The 19,975-nt window shown below is 41.2% G+C and overlaps 1 protein-coding gene across 2 annotated transcripts in view; it reads right to left on the minus strand.

The window, feature by feature from the left end:
* Window positions 1-19,975, minus strand: part of RASGRF2 (Ras protein specific guanine nucleotide releasing factor 2) — a 395,854-nt gene that overhangs the window by 55,755 nt on the left and 320,124 nt on the right. For both annotated transcript variants that reach the window (XM_073679232.1, XM_073679221.1), the window contains 4 exons: window positions 12,963-13,099; window positions 3,748-3,830; window positions 1,252-1,500; window positions 422-792 (listed from right to left, as the gene is read on the minus strand). In XM_073679232.1, the coding sequence (XP_073535333.1) occupies window positions 422-792; window positions 1,252-1,500; window positions 3,748-3,830; window positions 12,963-13,099 (840 nt within the window). The remainder of the gene's footprint in view (window positions 1-421; window positions 793-1,251; window positions 1,501-3,747; window positions 3,831-12,962; window positions 13,100-19,975) is intronic.

Here is a 19,975-nt window from a genome sequence, read left to right on the forward strand (position 1 = left end):
ATTTTATACAGACTCCGATTCTGACTCAACCAAAATGGGCTCTGACTCCATGACTCCAACGCCACAGCCCTGCTACCAAGCATATAACTAAACGCAATGTGAAAGCACCTTAACAGGGTAATAAAGGTCTGTACTTAAAAGAAAAAAAAGACAGAATATCAATAATTTATCAAAGCGTGTGCTCCAAACCACTCACACAGCAGATGATCCAGAACCCCAAAAAATAAATACATCAGTAGGTGTACTTGAATGACAATTTAAATAGTAAAAAATAAAGAATATTTGGTTACAATGGGCAAAAAAATTAAATATACCGTATATTAAATTTATAGGGACCCAATTACACTATACTGAAAACTGCACAGATAATCTTACATTGTCAATGACTTTTGCACATTTACGTGGAAGAACTTTTTGTTACCTCTGTGAATGCTTCTCCGTAACTTGTTACATAAATCAATGCGTGGGTTCTCTGAATTCTCATCAAGGCATCCTGGGCTTTGCTCTGGAGAGGAGAGTCCTTTACTGAGGTCCAGAGGTACTTTGCTAGTGCTGGGTGGCGGAGAGGTTGCAGGGCTGAATACGGAATTTGGGCTGCTTGCGCTGGAGGATGTGGATAAGTCTAAAGCCCCAATTCGTGAATTTAAGGGCGAGTTTAGGGACAGTTTTCTTGCCCTGACAGGGGACGACGTTCTAGAAAGGGACAATGGAGGTGGAGAAGAAAACTTGCGGCAGAGATGTGGCGATTTTCCATCAAAGCTTTGGCTAGATGCGAAAAACAACTCTAAAGATCTAGGAAAGGAAAGGAACACTTTCAGAGCTCATTGATCGGTAGAAGGACTTTGATCTTTTCTCCAATGTTTTTATCTAAAACTATAAATAGGCTACATAACATAAAGAAGAAAGGTTATTAATGGATCTCAACCACCTAATTCCATTTTGGATACAGTCATACAGAAAAAGATTATAATCTTGACGCTGCAGGTTTAAGGTCCATTGATTCTTTGAAAATTAAAAAAAGTATTATATAATACATCAAGTGAGCATTAGATGAAATAGGTAATCTTATAGCAGCAATTGTATTGCGGTAATTATTCATGTAAGCCGGTATGACATTAGATTAAGGGTCTGGAGTGCACGTAAGCCGTAATCACTGCACTTTTTTCCTAACATCATACGTGCGAAAATTGAGGGAATTATACTTTGAATATAAAATAACAAACTAATTTGAGAGGCGGCTGTCGGAGTTACCTGACTGGTATTGACGTGAAAGGTCGCTTGTAAATATCAGCTAGCTTTTCCAGCACTACAAAAGCGGTGGTGAATATCCTGTAGGTATGCAGGAAAGTGTTGAGAAAATCAATGCTGAGGAAGCGCAAGTCAGTCAATCTCTCCAGGAGACGCTCCACACTGGCATAGCGGATCTGAGGGACCTTGCAGGAGTTCAGAGTTTTGCTGAAGCATATATCGATATCGTCTCTATGAAGTCTGGCATCGGACCTTAAATGTGAATATAACATTGGGGTAATGTCACAATTCCGGGTGGTCAGATCACAGGCAGCAGAGAAAAGCTCTCTGATCTTCTTATTTCTACCTGTTGTATTGACAACAGTCGTGGGGCTGAAGGTCCCCAATCGCTGTCACGGGTCAGAAGCAAAAAGCAGGAGATCCAGGGCACAAGTATAGAAGTCCAAGTACTTCTCATACTGTTCATGATGGGTTGAATTTGACCACAGTTCCCAATGGTCCCATGTCATCCTTTAATACCCCTTTATTTTTTACTGAATCACCGATACCCAATATTATTACTGAAATGTTATTGCTTCCTCAACTACTGTTTGCAGAGATGTTCGATTACGATTGTATCACAATGCAATACTATGAGGCTATTTAGTTGGCGTTTAGACAAAATTTTCTAAAAACCATATGTAACTTTTGACCGTCACCCCACCTACAGGACACAATATTCCTTAAAGTGGTTGTTCAGAATTGAAACATTGATCGAGAGGTCATCGAGGTCAGATCAGTGGGGGGCTGCTATTGGTCACCCCCACCGATCAGCTGTTATAAACTATCAGTGGCCGGATGAAAACCGTACGGAGCCAGAACAGTCGGGCTCCATGCACTGTCTAGGGCCGTTCTTTGGTATGGCAGCTCAGCCCCTATTGAAGTGAATGGACGCTAAGCTGCATTATCCTGGGAACAGCCACTACACAGTGTATGGAGCTGGGCTCTTGCGGCTCCATAAATAAACTTCAGGTTGCCAAAGTAGCTGATAACAGCTATTTGGTGATGGTGCTGGGTATCCTAATATAGATAATCAACCTTTCAGCTCTGGTCAACCCCTTTAAAGTTATTGAGAAATATCACATGAACAAAGTCACCTTATAACCCAGGTATGAAGAAGCTATAGTTTAAAAACAACTTTTATATGTAAAATTGTCTCTGATCGTGAACACCTTCTACAAATGATAACCAAGCTTACATAATGAAAAAAATAAATCCATAGATGACAAGTGCAAAATCCATTGCTATTGCACTCCAGGTATGAGGGTCGACCAGGACTTTTTTTTTTTTTTTACTATGGGCCTAAAAACTAACAGGCAAGTAGATGTTAACAGAGACAACTACTTACCTGTTCTACCTGACGCTGGCTCAGAGTAGTCACAGACCGCTCCTCCTGGAGATTCAGGTGCTCCATGTTAACAGAGCAGCTCTTCCTCTTCCCGCAGCTGGGAAGCAGGGAGCCGGCTGTCAATCAGCTTGACGTCGGCAGTAACGCCCCAGCTACACAGCAGAATGGAAGAGCAGCCGCTGCTGTCAATGTGTTGTCAGCGGCAGCCTCCGAATTGCGTTCTGTGATTGCTCTAGGCTGGCAGAGATGGGCGTCTGGCAGAATAGGCAGATAGTTAGCAAATACCTGTTAGTTCTTGGGCCCGTTGTAAAAAAAGGCATGTTTAACTTAAACTGCCCAAACTTCTTCTCTCCAACATCTCTGTTCTTAGGGCAGGTGCACACAACAGTTTTTCTCTCCATCCAAGAAAAACAGTCCAGTTATGCTCATCACATTCTGATCACTTTTTTTCAGAGGTGGAGTGAAAAAAAAAAAAGTTTCTCCATCTTCTCCATTAAGACAGTCGGTGAAAATTGGACCACACTCTGATGTCATCTTCTGAGTGTGGCCCAATGTTTTCCATGGACTCAGACTTGCACTGCCGATTTTGACCTGACTCTTGGATCAAAATTGGACAGGTCACTCATCTTTGGACATGTGCACAGCCCCATGGAAAAACATGAGTACGAGTGCTATCCGTGTCCGTGAAAACCACAGAGAGCACTTGTCCAAAATAAATGGTCATGTGCACCTGCCCTTAGTTGCGGATTGGGAGACCCCAATATATACAAGATAGAAAGTTAGTCCCTCCAAAATCACTGGGTTTGAATAACAATTTTCAACAGTTTTCCATCTTTGTAACGACCTGCGCACATGAGAAGGACACATTTAAAGGCAGAGATTTGGAAAACCATAGGAAATTTAAACAGAAAATAATAATAATTTATACAGCAGAAATGATAGTGCTTCTATATGGGCACGTCTGCAGGACTTCTCTAGAGCTGCACCACCACTTTGTACATACCTTTCTTACTACATGTCAAAAAGACAGTAAGGCCATTTATATATTTGACTCAACACATTATGTTTGTTTCACTCCTGAGTAAATGCTTATGGACTAGACGCCTTCTTACCGGATCATGTGTGGCACTGTAACCTTGGAGTTCTCCTCATACACGTTGCTCATCAAACCATTGCATCTTATATTCTCAATGCACTGTCAAAATAAAACAATGCATCATTAGTAGGATTTGCCTGAACCAAAATTTTAACATTGTAATTGTCTCGTGTTAAAGGGCACCTCTGCTTATCGTATGCCATTTAGTGATTCCTAGCAATATTACTGCCAGCCGAGCTGAAGTTTTCTCCAGGGTAATGGCTAAATAGCATATGCGAGTGACAGCTGCACTTCTCCCAACAGACTGTGCACAGATATATCATTTTACCTCCGCGGCTCATGCAGACATAGAACATGAAATCAACGTGCACACCAAGGTTTGCTTTCCCATCCCCTGATTTCTGCAGATCTCCTCTGTAATTTCTTCCTTTTTCAGATGACTTTGAAATAATAGCTGTAATTAGAGGCTTCATTATACCAGTTCTTCATCAGAATGAACTAAAAATTAATTTGTCTGTCGGAAATGGTGTTATATAAATATGGTAGCTGTATTACAACATGCAACGCTCATATTTCCTGAAGCACTGTGTGTTTGCTTTATGGCAGCTGCAATGAAAGGGAGATAATGCAGGTGCGGACAGAAGGTGGCCCCTGTTCAATAACAGTATAAGGCTATGTGCCCACGATGCAGAAATGAAGCAGAAAATGTCTGCATCTCCTTGCCCAGAAAAACGCGTGCGGATTTTGACACGCGTTTTTCGCGCGTTTTACAAGCGTTTTGCACATGCGGAATTGCCATGCATTTTCTAATGCATTGTAAATGGCAATTCCGCATGCGTAAACGCACAAATAATGGACATGCTGCGGATTTTTGAGTGAATCAAAAACGCTGTGGAAAAATCCGCAGCATGGGCATTGAAAGTGCGGAATTTCATTGGGGACCATAGGGGAAGGATTACGAAGCGTTTCCCAAGCGTTTACGCTGCAAAAATTCTGCAGCATAAACGCTTGAAAAACGCATAGTGGGCACGGACCCTAAGGGTCCTTTGCAGTCCAATAGCTCATCATAATGCACAATTCCACCTGCTTTGGAGGTGGTCGTGACCCCCTTACTGCAAGAGTGGTGGACTGTGCTGCTGTGTTCCTACCCCTGAAGACACCAATCGCGTCAATATTGTGTAATGTAAATAGTGTCATGCGTTTCTGCGCCTTTAGTGTGAAATGTGAACTATGAACTGTGGTTTTAGTGTATATTAAAAATAGGCTGTGATATGGGGTAGTATAAGTACTGTTAACATAGTAATGTGAAGTATAATGTGCGTAGTACATGGCAGCAGTATAGGACATGTGATAGCATGCAGTTTAAGGATAGGACAGAAGATAAGGTAAGATACAGTTAATGTTTGGGGTTAGCCCACAGTGGGAGGGGACTAGTGCTAGTAAAAAACAGAGACTTCCTGATATACATTGAGATAGGGAAGTACAGTCACAAGTTCAAGTGCAGTGGGCTGCTAGGGCCAGCATGTGCCCATCGTTCAAGGCAGTGGGAGGCCGTACTAAAATGCCAGGCGAACATTCCGGTAACGTCAGGAGCTCAAGGTCCGGCATAGGGGCTGAATGGCGCATCGTGTTCTTTGGCGCACAGGGGAAGATGGATGCGGAACAGTGTGAAGGGAAGGTAGAGGATCCCGGGTGCACTGCAGACCTGGAAAGGAAATCCCTGGCGCTGATGGAGCCAGTGGGCATAGGGATAGTCCAGGAGGAACGAGTGGTAGGGCTGAAAGGGGTTGCACTAAGGAAGTAAGGAATAAGAAGTGTTGTGCCCTATCCCACATGTCACAAACTGATGAACTTGAACTTCTGACCAGTCAGCAGTTGCGGTCACAATATTGCACCGGAGAGGTGCTGATAAATGGTGAAGAAGCCGGCAGGTAAGTATCAGACTACGGGCAGGGACCTTAGATGAGAAGCACCACTCCAGCGCTGAAAATAAAATGCTGGAGTGGTAATTTAATGGACTGTGAAAAGTCAATAATTCTGTATACCTTGATAAAGGGTGAATATGCATACAGAATGATATGATCAAAATTCTCTCTTGCAGTGCAGTCTGATTATACAAAATGTGAAAAATACCACTATCAAAATTAAAAAGAAAAGTAGATAAATTAAAAACGGATTTAAATTATACAGAATTGTTTAATACATTCTCTTTAACTCAACAAAGGATTTCTCTTTCCTTCTCCAACTACATATATACTTATCTTACAGGAGTAGATTAATTTTACTCTCTATATACTTTTCCATGCAGTGTGCAAAGTAATTACGCCCTACTTCCTTACTTACCTGCAGACAGCAGTGTAAAGAACATGTAATCTCTAAATCTCTCTGCTCTTCCAGCTCCTGTATTTGTTAAAGCTAAATGAATATGCATGAACATGATGGGGATGATAAACTCAGAATAGACTCCAAGCTCTAATACATGAATGTGAAAGTAGACAAAAGATAATTATTTATGCAATATCCTCTCCAAAAGACTTTGATCTATCTCCTATCTCATTGTTGTGTTCACATGATTTGCCTTAAAGGGGTATTCCCATCTCCATGATCCTATCCCAATATGTAGTAGGTGTAATAATAACAATAATAGCAAATACCTCCAATTAGAAATGTAGTATAGTTCTCCTGGATACCTAAGCTACTGCAATGCCCTGCACATGTGGTAAGCGACAGCAAATCAGCAGAACTATATTACATTTCTAATTGGAGACATTTCCTAATATTAATGTTATACCTACTACATATTAGGATAGGATCTTGGAGATGGGAATACCCCTTTAACGGTAGAGTTAACAGAAAAGCTACTGTTCACATACCAGGGATGATGGACTAAAACCTGTTCTGTTGCTTTTTTCACACTGGCAGAGTTGGCTTTTGGTTAAACATTCTGATGAGTACTTGTCTGTACTTCTGAGCTAATTTTACTGGCTGGTTGTTGAGTTGTTCCCGGCCTTGTGTATACCCCCTCCCATTCTTCCCCGTCCTTTACTTCATTGTTTTTCTTGTCTTTTTCTAAAGCGTCAAGGATCTTATTATTTCTGACATTTTATGATACTTTAAATGTGATGGTGTGATCTCAACAAAGGACTTGCAAAGTCATTAAATCAGTCAACAGCAGGATTTCACTTCCCAAACTAATTATGTGACCATTTATCTCTTTAAAAGACAAATCCAGCAATACAGTTACATGACCAGTCCATTCCTCTATTACAGTGTTTGAATTGATAAGCAAATAAGGCTCTAAATCTGAAGCCTCTGTCACTCCAGCTCTATTCCCCACCCAGCGCTGCCTCCTGCTTCACTGACAGCTCTTTTGCCTGAAGTCACATTACATAAATGCTGCCAGTGAAGTAAGAGGTGGTGGTGCTGGGCAGGGAATAGAGCTGGTGTGACAGAGGCGTCAGATCTACAGCCTCATTTGCATATCAATTCAAGCAGTGATTTCTCATTAACAAAGGAAATTGCTTGACTTGTCTTTCAAAGAGAAAGAGGAGAAATCATTGTTTGAATATGCAAATAAGGGTGAAAATCGAAGCCTTTGTCACTCCAGCTCTATTCCCTGCCCAGCCCTGCCTCCTCCTGCTTGACTAATGACTTCTTTGCCTAATGACTTCTTTGCCTGAAGTCACACAGCATAGAGGCGGTCTGTCAAGTAAAAAGAGGCAGCGCTGGGCAGCGAATAGAGTGGAGTGACAAAGGCATCAAATTTATACCCTCATTGGCAAATCTATTCCCTTTAATGATTTAGTACACCCGCCTCACTCTCCCTTCCTAGTCGCAAATCCCCTAATCAATATCATTAGAGACTGCACAAATAAAAGTCAAAGCTAGACCAATATGACCATATATACTAAGAAAAGAGTTTATTTCTTTCCCATTTAGCACTTTATACTCTCGCACTGAATATTTGGTCACATTGGTCTGCCTTTGATAATAATGAAGTCCCCCATTATATTGTTTAATGGGGGATGCAATAATGGTAATTGGGAGGGAGATTCTTGCACTTACTGTGCACTACCCAATTGATAATTTGTATTTCATATGATTTTAAATGCTTTCTGTGCTGTGGTATAAATACATTTTGAACACAAGTTTTGCAGTCGCCTTGTTTTGTGCCATTTGGTGCTGTATTGACGTATTAGCTGTAGTTATTTAACAGCCATCACTTTACAGGGTGCAGAAAGCGGTTTTCAAGGCTAAAATTTAATCTGACTGGCGTCTGCTACAAGATAGAGAAGGTCTAGAAGAATAAACGTTTTAACTGTATGTTTAAAGAATATTTGCCACATACATGCAGATGTTTTTCTTGAGCCATGTACACACTAGCTTTATATCTTCCATTTATTGGGGGAAATCATGACACTGTGATAGGGGACAGACCCCATTGAATTATTTTTCAAAAATGATATTTATTTGATTTTCATCAACACATAACACAATCAAACGTTTTATAAACCACCCACTAGGCATTGAATTGGAGCAATATAAATACTCATACATATAGAATATAAATTTGTGTGTCTGCAAACAGACCATGAAAAATGGAACCCAATCAGGTATTGTGTATAGAAGTCATTCTCTGCAACAACAGGGAAAATAATCCAAAATGGACAAGAGAAAGTTAGAGGCATAATCAGCAAGATGAAACTATTTCAAAGATTATATAAAGGCTAGTTCCAGTGTGGACTTTAATATAATAAGATCTGATGGGAGCTGACTCCTAGGACCCCCCATGGTCGATTGACTAAAGTGCCTGCGGTGCATCGGTACTGACAAAGCTCTGTACCATTGTGCAGTGGCCATGAATGGTAGTGCATCTTTCTCTTATTCAAGTAAATGGGTCATCAATAATAATGGGGCTTTCAATGTTTATCATTCTGCACAAAATGACAAACAGCCGGTACTCCCACTCCCAAGGTCCAGTGCTGCATCTTTGCTGATTTTCCACTGATTGCGATCAGGGCCGGCTCCAGGTTTTTGTGGGCCCTGGGCGAAAGAGTCTCAGTGGGCTCCTTTAACACATACCATGATTCATGATGCATAGATACCACAGAGAAATATTATATTATATTATATTATAATATATATATATATATATATATATATATATATATATATATATATATATATATATATATATATATACACATATATACACACACTGCCTACAAGTAGTATTCAACCCCCTGCAGATTTAGCTGGTTTGATAAGATGCAAATAAGTTAGAGCCTTCAAACTGCAAACGAGAGTAGGTTTTATGAACAGAAGCATAAATCTTACAAACCAAAAAGTTATGTTGCTCAATTGAATTTTATTAAATTTTAAACATAAAAGTGTGGGTCAATTATTATACAACCCCTATGTTTAATATTTTGTGGAATAACCCTTGTTTGCAATTACAGCTAATAATCGTCTTTTATAAGACCTGATCAGGCCGGCACAGGTCTGTGGAGTTATCTTGGCCCACTTCTCCATGCAGATCTTCTCCAAGTTATCTAGGTTCTTTGGGTGTCTCATGTGGACTTTATTCTTGAGCTCCTTCCACAAGTTTTTAATTGGGTTAAGGTCAGGAGACTGACTAGGCCACTCCAACACCTTGACTTTTTCCCTCTTGAACCAGGCCTTGGTTTTCTTGGCTGTGTGCTTTGGGTCGTTGTCTTGTTGGAAGATGAAATTACGACCCATCTTAAGATCCTTGATGGAGGAGCGGAGGTTCTTGGCCAAAATCTCCAGGTAGGCCATGCTATCCATCTTCCCATGGATGCGGACCAGATGGCCAGGCCCCTTGGCAGAGAAACAGCCCCACAGCATGATGCTGCCACCACCATGCTTGACTGTAGGGATGGTATTCTTGGGGTCGTATGCAGTGCCATCCAGTCTCCAAACGTCACGTGTGTGGTTGGCACCAAAGATCTCGATCTTGGTCTCATCAGACCATAGAACCTTGAACCAGTCTGTCTCAGACTCCTCCAAGTGATCATGTGCAAACTGTAGACGAGCCTTGACATGACGCTTTGAAAGTAAAGGTACCATACAGGCTCGTCTGGAACGGAGACCATTGCGGTGGAGTACGTTACTTATGGTATTGACTGAAACCAATGTCCCCACTGCCATGAGATCTTCCCGGAGCTCCTTCCTTGTTGTCCTTGGGTTAGCCTTGACTCTTCGGACAAGCCTGGCCTCGGCACGGGAGGACACTTTCAAAGGCTGTCCTGGCCGTGGAAGGCTAACAGTAGTTCCATAAGCCTTCCACTTACGGATGATGCTCCCAACAGTGGAGACAGGTAGGCCCAACTCCTTGGAAAGGGTTTTGTACCCCTTGCCAGCCTTGTGACCCTCCACGATCTTGTCTCTGATGGCCTTGGAATGCTCCTTTGTCTTTCCCATGTTGACCATGTCTGAGTGCTATTCACAAGTTTGGGGAGGGTCTTAAATAGTCAGAAAAGGCTGGCAAAAGAGATCTTTAATCCACACATGTGAAGCTCATTATTCTTGGTGCCTGAACTACTTCTTAATACTTTTGGGGGACCAAACAGAATTCTTGTGGTTTGAGGGGTTGAATAATAAATGACACTCTGAATTAACTTTTAACGTTTTTTTAAAAAAAAAAAAAAAAAATTTGCTGCAGTGCATTTCCCACTTCCAGGCTGATCTACAGTACAAATGTCACAATGCCAAGTTAATTCCGCATGTGTCAACCAGCTAAATCTGCAGGGGGTTGAATACTACTTGTAGGCACTGTGTATATGTATATATATATATATATATATATATATATATATATATATATATATATATATATATATATATATATATATATATATATATATATATATATATATTTTACAGTGCCGAAGATTTCACTTCTTACATTACATGAGCAAGATCTATTGTAAATTCTACAATAGCTCAGAAACCGGCGAGTTCTCTCAACTCACAGTGCAGACCGGACAGTATAGTCCTCCATACAGTATTATGGGCCCCATATATTGCTGCATAAAGAATACTGGTCCCCATATAACGCTCTATACAGGATACTGGCCCCCATATAACGCTCCATAGAGGATAGTGGCCCCCATATAATGCTCCATACAGAATACTAGCCCCCACATAACGCCCCATGCAGGATGTCACCCCCCCTTATAATGCCCCAAGCAGGCTGTCACCTCTCCCCCCATATAATTCCCCATGCAGGATGTCACCTCTCTCCCCCATATAATGCCCCATGCAGGATATCACCTCTCCCCCCCATATAATACCCCACGCAGGATGTCTCCTCTCCCCCCATATAATGCCCCATGCAGGATGTCACCTCTCCCCCTCCCCATATAATGCCCCATGCAGGATGTCACCTCTCCCCCTCATGTAATGCCCCATGCAGGATGTCACCTCTCCCCCCCATATAATGCCCCATGCAGGATGTCACCTCTCCCCCCCCATATAATGCCTTATGCAGGATGTCACCACTCCCCTCCATATAATGCCCCATGCAGGATGTCACCTCTCCCCCCATATAATGCCCCATGCAGGATGTCACCTCTCCCCCCCATATAATGCCCCATGCAGGATGTCACCTCTCCCCCCCATATAATGCCCCATGCAGGATGTCACCTCTCCCCCCCATATAATGCCCCATGCAGGATGTCACTTGTTCCCCCCCCATATAATGCCCCATGCAGGATGTCACTTGTCCCCCCCCCATATAATGCCCCATGCAGGATGTCACTTGTCCCCCCCCCATATAATGCCCCATGCAGGATGTCACTTGTCATCCCCCCATATAATGCCCCATGCAGGATGTCACTTCCCCCCATATAATGCCCCATGCAGGATGCCACTTGTCCCCCCCACCATATAACGCCCCATGCAGGATGTCACTTCCCCCTATATAATGCCACTTGTCCCCCCCACCATATAACGCCCCATGCAGGATGTCACTTGTCCCCACCCCACCATATAATGCTCCATGCCTCCATACATATGAAAAAAAAATCAAATACTCACCTCCCTTCTCACCTGCTGCCGCTGCTCCGGACCCCTCACCCGCGCCGGCGTCTTCCCGCGCTGCGCTGCCTGGGATGGCTCAGGAGAGAGCGCGGTGTAGAGACGTCACCGCGCCCTCTGACCTGAGACGTTACAGTGCAGCAGCCGTGGAAGAGACTGGAACTGCTGCGGAGGCACAGGGAGAGGTAAGTATTGTCCCGGGGCCCTGAACAAGCGGGGGGGGGAGAAGGTGCTGACACCGGCACCTCACCGCTCACGGGTCCCATAGCGCGCCGGTGTGCCCAACGGTAAGTGGGCCCCCCGCCTGCTCAGGGCCCCGGCACTTGCCCGGGTGCTGACGTCACCTTAACAGTGCTGCAGCCAATCACTGGGCTCAGCAGCTCGTGCAGTTTACATAGGCGGAGCCACATTCGGACACTGTTGACTTATAATAGGCTCAATTAGAGATGCATAAAGCATGTTAGAATATTAACAAATATTAATTTGTATGAGTATTAATGAAGAAAAGTTAGTCTGTTTTATTGGCTGAAACCACATTTTTAAGTGCCAAAGTAAGAAAGTTTCCCTACGTACATTTCTGCCGTCGATTGGCTGAAATATTCTAAAATAACATTTTCAAGCAAGTGAATTCTCTTTCATGTTTCAGCGAATTTGTTGATATACGAGTAGTAGAATTAGGAAATTACTTTGGAAGTACTGGATGGCATGTTATACTAGATCGGAAAAGATAAAGAAAGAGCCATTAATAAAATGACCAATTGGCCTTCAGTGCCTTTAGCCAATGGGATTTCAAATTTTCCCAACCATCCACACTTAAAAAAGCCAGGCAAAGTAAGGTAAAATGAACCCTACAATGCTGACCATTAAGTAGCCAACTGTACCATAATCTTGAAGGTATGACGATTTACAGTCTAAAAGAAATCTAACATGACAAATTAACAATATTGGAGACTTTCTGTTGGGTCCTAATAGTTTGCATGGAAAAAAACAACCAAATAATGCCCAACAATAGGGGAAAAAAAGTTGGAATTGTTGACTTTTGCTGGTAATTAGCTTTGCCTTTGGTTGCCAATAACAATCAGACTTCAGCCAACCCTAATTGTATCTAATTTATTTTATTACAACATATCTAAGTAAATTATTGAAAGTTAAGTAAATTGTAATAAATACCTGACTGATATCACTGGTCCAAGCTGCTTTTTCTTGACGCGATGGTGCCAATAGAACCACAGTGAATGGTGTAGCGTCTACTGGTTCCACCACAATCTTAAAGTCCAGGTGGCCAAACACATATCCGGACCCCTTTGCTTGAGAGAGTAAAGTTATAATTACAACAAAAGCAGAAACATAAAACACACCGAAGAACAAAGAAAGAAGTCTTAATTTTTCCATAATTAAGTAATGAAGATTAACATTTGTGTATAAATCCCACAATCATTTAAAATGGAACTGTAGTTTCAACAAACTTAGAATAAATCAATGGTATAGAAGAACATCAGAAACTTTGTAATGAATCTTAAAAGATAAATCCGTTTTCTTTCCCACTTATCAGACACTTCTCTGCTTTCTGAACTCTCCAGCAACTTTAAAAAACAAATAAAACAAAACAAAAAGCTTAACCCATTCACCCCTGGGCCATTTTCCATTTTTGCACTTTCATTTTTTGCTCCCCTTCTTCCCAGAGCCATAACTTTTTTATTTTTCCGGTCAACATGGCCATGTGAGGGCTTATTTTTTGTGGGATGAGTTGTACTTTTTGAATGACACCATTGGTTTTACCATATCGTGTACTGCAAAACGGGAAAAAAAAATTCCAAGTGCGATGAAATTGCAAAAAGAGTGAAATTCCACAGTTGTTTTTTGGTTGCTACCATGTTCACTAAATGCTAAAACTGACCTGCCATTATGATTCTTCAGAATATTATGAGTTTGTAGATACCAAACATGTATAGGTTCTTTTTTATTTAAGCAGTGAAAAAAATATCCAAAGTTTGTTAAAAAAAATGGCGCCATTTTCCAAGAGCCGTAGCGTCTCCATTTTTCAGCATCTTGGGCTGGGTGAGGGCTTATTTTTGTCCGTTACTGCATTTCATTGCAATGTTGCGACGACCGAAAAAAAACTTAATTCTGGTGTTTTTCTCATTACGCTGTTTACCAATCAGATTCTTTTAATATTGATAGATCGGGCGATTCTGAATGCAGCAATAACAAATATGTGTATATTTGATATTTTGTTTTATTTTGAATGGGGTGAAAGGGGGGGGCAGGAGCTCAACCCAATCGTTATGGTGAGCATTGACAAAGTGCCAAAGAAAGCTGGTAAGAACCCAACTTTTATATTTTTTTAAAAACATTTTTTTTTCCACTTTTTACATGCTTCAATAGCTTCCATGGAAGACTAGAAGCTGCGATGTTCTGATTGGCTGTGCTACACACAGAAGATCATCAGATCGCCAGTGTGTAGCAGAAATGCTCACTTGCTATGAGCACAGCTCATAGCATCCCGGCAATGACAACCGCAGGGGTCTCCTGCAGACCCTGGGTTGTCATGCCAACCCATTGGCGACCCGCGGTCATGTGACCCGGGCGCCAATGGGAGGGACTAGTGACGTCCTTCTGCCGCGGCCATGTTAAATGCCGCTGTCAGAGATGGATAGCGGAATTTAACATGTTAACAGGCGTGGATGGATCACGATTCCACCCGCGGCTGTAAGGGGCACATGTCAGCTGATTAGATCAGCTGTCATGTCCCCGGAAAGGTGCGGGCTCCAGCGATGAGGGGGAGACATGCCATGTGCTGTACTTGTACGGCACATGTCGTTAAGGGGTTAAATCAGTCTTGCTCAGACAAGATGGACTGCCAGCTCACTGTGGTGTCATGTGGAGCATATCTTCTTGTATGGATAGGTGAGGGTGAGGAGTAACGAGAAGCAGGAAGAGGAAACAGGCGGAGGAAGAAATAGAAAGATCGAGGAGAGCTTTCTAACAAGTCTTTTATCTCACTCCAAAGCTGATTCACATCTAGACTGTTCAGCTCTGCTGTATAATAACCTACATGTTGCTTGTCTGTGTGTGCTAAAAAAAAAAGAAAAGACCAGGAATCACTCTCTGTGTTCTAGTATGTATGGGAGAGATCTTTGGAGCTGGTCTGCTGCCACTAGTGCCCATGGTTTGCAAATGAGAGATCGAGCCTGTAGAGCTGGGCTCTCAAACTCGGCTGAGTATATGGGCCGCACGTAGAAAAAATGTGAATTTGAAGGGCTGCATTCTTTGCAGGATGATATGAAATTTTTAATGATACCATATTGTTCTTTCTATGCACCTTTTGAATATTTTTTTTTTACATTTTTGGCTTTTTTATTTTATTCTTTTAAATGGCATTCATTTTATGGGCTATGGTACAGTTTTATAGTTTTTATAAGTTTACAGTTTTACAATTTTTATTTCCTTTTTGTGTTCCCTAATTGGCTACATACATTGATTCTTTTCTTACTATTAGCACCATATAGTAATTCTGACCAACTTCTTATAGTAATTGCTCCATCTCGTAGTAGTTTCCCCATCTTGTAGCAATGTCCCAATCCTTGTTCGCATCTTGTAGTAATGTCCCCCATCCTGTTCCCCATCTTATAGTAATGTGCCCATCCCCGTCCCCATCTTGTAGTAATGGCTTATGCTGGTCCTTAACTTGTAGTAATGTGCCCATCCAGGTCCCCATCTTGTAGTAATGTGTTCATCCTGGTCCTCATCTTGTAGTAATGTGCCCATCTTGGTCCCCATCTTGAAGTAATGTGCCCATCCCCGTCCCCATCTTGTAGTAATGGCCCATGCTGGTCCCTAACTTGTAGTAATGTGCCTATCCAGGTTCCCATCTTGTAGTAATGTGTTCATCCTGGTCCTCATCTTGTAGTAATGGCCCATACTGGTCCCTAACTTGTAGTAATGTGCCCATCCTGGTCCCCATCTTGTAGTAATGTGCTCATCCTGGTCCCCATCTCGTAGTAATGTGCCCATCCTGTTCCACATCTTGTAGTAATGTGCCCGTCCTGGTCCCCATCTTGTAGTAATGTGCCCATTCCGGTCCCCATCTGGTAGTAATGTGCCCATCCCAGTCCCCATCTTGTAGTAATGGCCCATGCTGGTCTTTAACTTGTAGTACATTCAACTGAAAAGAATCACTAACTTTGGTGGCTCTCAGGACCAGGCCGCAATCATTACTGGGGCTCCGATGCTTGCGGGCTGCATTAACCAGTCTCAGGGGCCGCATGCAGCCCTCGGGCCGCGTGTTTGAGGCCCCTGCTGTAGAGGGAAAAACTAGTAAAATGTAGGAAAGTGGTCATAGAGTGGCCAGTAATAGTGTTATTCCTCAGGTACACACACAGAATAGTTTATTCTGAAACGTATAGTTATCCTTAAGAGAACAAAATCCTATTAAGGTCAATAAACATATTATATGAAACCACATACATATATCTCTGCTACATAATGGTGTGCATTTAAAATATTAACAGCTCTTGGGCCAGGAAATTTGCCATAAAAGTGTACTACTGTCAATATATGGACATTTACACAGTGCAGTAACGTAAGATACATGTCCTGAGATCAATACAATGATAAGTCTATTTTTTATGGAATTACGAGAATTAGCTTAGCAACTCTGCATACAGGGATCAAAGATAAATGCTGCATTGATAAAACTGGATATTCATTACAAATTAAATGTCTATAAAGTTGGGCTCTTGTGGCAGAGTGAGGCTCTACGGTCAGCATAATAACATACAATTGAATATGTGTTAAACTCGTTCTACTACCAAAAATGTAAAGATTATTCACATGACTATGGAGTTAGCAACTGGCTGTGTGGACATTACACCTGGCTTCAGAGTATAACATACATCATGTGTTTTTGTAGCAATGATTTTCCTTTGAAGGTGCCTTAAAGAACCAAAGAAAGAACATATTGAAAGAATGTATTAATGTCTCTCGAAGATAGATGTAAGCCCGATTTTGTTCAGCATAGATTAGGGAGGCACATTTGTGCACTACAACATACTATAGTGCTTTATAAAATTGAAACATTTTTATCAGTGATAGAAAAAAGAATTTAAAAAGTAATAATGATAGAATAAATAAAAGAATGTCCAAAAGGGTATAACTGTGGCATGTTGTTTCTAGTTTAAAATGAATTAGTTCTTCTTGTGCTTCTCGGACTTTTCTCCTGTTACTCCAGTCCTTTCCCATACTCATCTCATCATGCTAAGGTTGCACTTCACATTCATGGTCCAAGTATGGACCTTGCGATGTCTGAGGCTGCAGGTCTGCTGACCCAAATTTAGACGCCTCATATGTACTTATGGGGCTGTTTCATTCAGGTAAAGAAACCAGTGCTAGGACTGGATATCTCTAGCCAAACTTGGACCGTGAATTGTGGATGTGTGAAAGTGACTTAAGTATTAAAGAGGTTGTATAGGTTTTAAAAAAAAGGGCACTTTTTTTTCCAGAAATAGCACCATGTTTGCAATTTAATACTTGTTATGGAATTACTGATGGTCTTATTAGAGCACCCCACCTTGTATGTCCTATCTATGACGATTTTGCTGGGACAATCTTGTGAACCTCAAAAAGGACAAGAGTTTTTGAAAATCCAGCCCAGACGTTTTCTGAAAGGCAATTCCTAGGGTTTTAATTTCACAATTTTACTAACTTGGACAATGTAAATGTTGGCAAGTAAGGATGAACCACCAGTTTCGACACTAGGTTCTTCAGCCAGAAGTTTAAAAATGGACAGCAGGAGACACTGATGGCCTGGTTATCTAAGCACCGGTACAAGCTCTTCTACAGAAGAGTCTTCTACCTAGACATCCACACAGATAAGGGTATATCAATCATTGTAAAAACATGAAATGAAGCCCTAATCACTCATTACTACCTATATTGGCAAGTTGAGGACATAAAAAGGTTATATAAATTAAACGTTATGTAAAACAATAAAGTCACCCTATACTTTGTGGCCTCACACCATATACAAAAACCATGATGGCACATGAATAGCATGGCCATCTTGTCACAGTACTGGAATAATGTAGTGATGTCATGGCATAGCAAAAAGTAATGCCATAGAAAAGGGATAATGTACAAGATATGGGAAACCAAATAAACACTTGAAATATGTGAACACAACATCTTTTTTAGGTGGATTGATCCACGGTAACTACCTGAAAAACCATTAAGAAAGCTCAAAAGAACAAACATAAGCAATTCTATGTAAAATGACTTGTACAAATGTTCAGGCTTTTGGACGTCCTTATGACTTCAGGTTTCCAAAAACGCCAAGCGGTCAAAAGAAGTGACCTGATCATTCTTCTGGCTTTTTCCACTTGGAAGATGCTCTGCACTTTACTATTTTAGTCAATGGGAAAGTTGAAAAGAAACATGGTTGTCTTTTGAAGAGTTTTGTCATCATTTCACAAAAAAAAAAAAAACCCTAGCAATTCCTACTTTGTTCAATGGAGTGAAAAAAACAACAACCTGAAAATGACAGTAAAAAAGACGTCACAAATACCATGGGAAAACCCTCCAAATGATCCACTGTCAGCCGTAACCATCAGAAAAATGCTCAGGAAAAAACTGAAAAAAAACAAGACACAAAAGAAGCATGAGGAAAACAAAAACAAAAGTTTTGTGAAGAGTCTTCTGCTTGCAAAACGCGGCAGGTTCATCAGTTTAAAAACCGTTGTGTGCGCATACACTTAGAATGCGACTGCAATCACTTTTCCGCAACCACTTTCATAGCACCATATGTCTGTGGGGAAAAGTCCCATCGCACCTACAGTACAGACCAAAAGTTTGGACACACCTTCTCATTTAAAGATTTTTCTGTATTTTCATGACTATGAAAATTGTACATTCACACTGAAGGCATCAAAACTATGAATTAACACATGTGGAATTATATACTTAACAAAAAAGTGTAAAACAACTGAAAATATGTCTTATATTCTAGGTTCTTCAAAGTAGCCACCTTTTGCTTTGATGACTGCTTTGCACACTCTTGGCATTCTCTTGATGAGCTTGATGTACTACAAATTCAGAAGACAATGACCTAGACAATCTGATAGTCCGCTCACGCTCACCCAAGTGACTCTCCCATCCTCATTATTATATTAAACCCGAAAAGTTTAATGTCAATTTCAAAAATTATTACGAAATTAAAACTATGGACAATTTTCATTGTGCCGTCAATTTGCCCCAGCTACAGCATGAAGTGAAGAATGGGGGGACAGACATCATGAAATAATCATCTCCTGCAGTGCAACTAATTGATGGATTCAGGATCAGTCAGGGTCTGTCATAGTCTCCCTGACATCATTTATATGGTTATAGAGGCAAAACTACATGTGGCGATCAGACAAGGAGCAGATACGCTCCACCACAACGAAAAATTTAAGATATTAAAACAAGCTCCAATTACAATCACTATCTCCGAGATAGTATATGGTTCACCATAAGATGCTATTAAGTTCCTGGTCCTCGATATAACATTTTAACACCCTTATCCCCCTCTAATGTTAGATCAGTGTAGCAAAGCGGCTAATGGGCCTCGGGCAGCAGCGCATGGGTTGGACTTCTAGTTCGTTATGACACTTGTTGTAATGCACAGCTACAAAACACTTCTCATGTTTAAAGGGAACCCATCAGCTTATTCAGGCTGCCCAGCCTGCAGCAGCATGAATCAGAGACTGGTCAGAATATTAAAAACATGCAAGTAGCCAAGCCAAGAAAGGACAAAACTGTCTTCAATGTTTTAAAAAAAACAACATTTTAAAATCCAATATCCTATTCCGTACAAAAAGCGTTACAGGGATATGCAACGCATTAACCAACGTGTTTCAGATTTGAAAAACCGCGAAAATGAGTATAGATGGCATAAAAACGTTAAAGTTTATTAATCAATTAAAAAATGTATAAAAATGTATAGACATATATAAATATAGAGACAATAGGTGAATGTTGGATCACAAAGAGAAGAAAGCCCCCATAACATCTTCAAAACCCCTCATAAAGATGTATTACAAAAGTGCACTGTGTGCAGATAAAGTCCACAAGGGGAGAAATAAAGAGGGAGAAAAGAGAAAAGGGGATAAAGCAGAAAAGAAAGCATAAGAAAGGTGGAATCAGAGGGA

This window comes from Phyllobates terribilis, unplaced genomic scaffold (genome assembly GCF_046119375.1).
Source record: "Phyllobates terribilis strain yellow unplaced genomic scaffold, ASM4611937v1 Scaffold_1__5_contigs__length_1240528914, whole genome shotgun sequence".
Taxonomy (NCBI): domain Eukaryota; kingdom Metazoa; phylum Chordata; class Amphibia; order Anura; family Dendrobatidae; genus Phyllobates; species Phyllobates terribilis.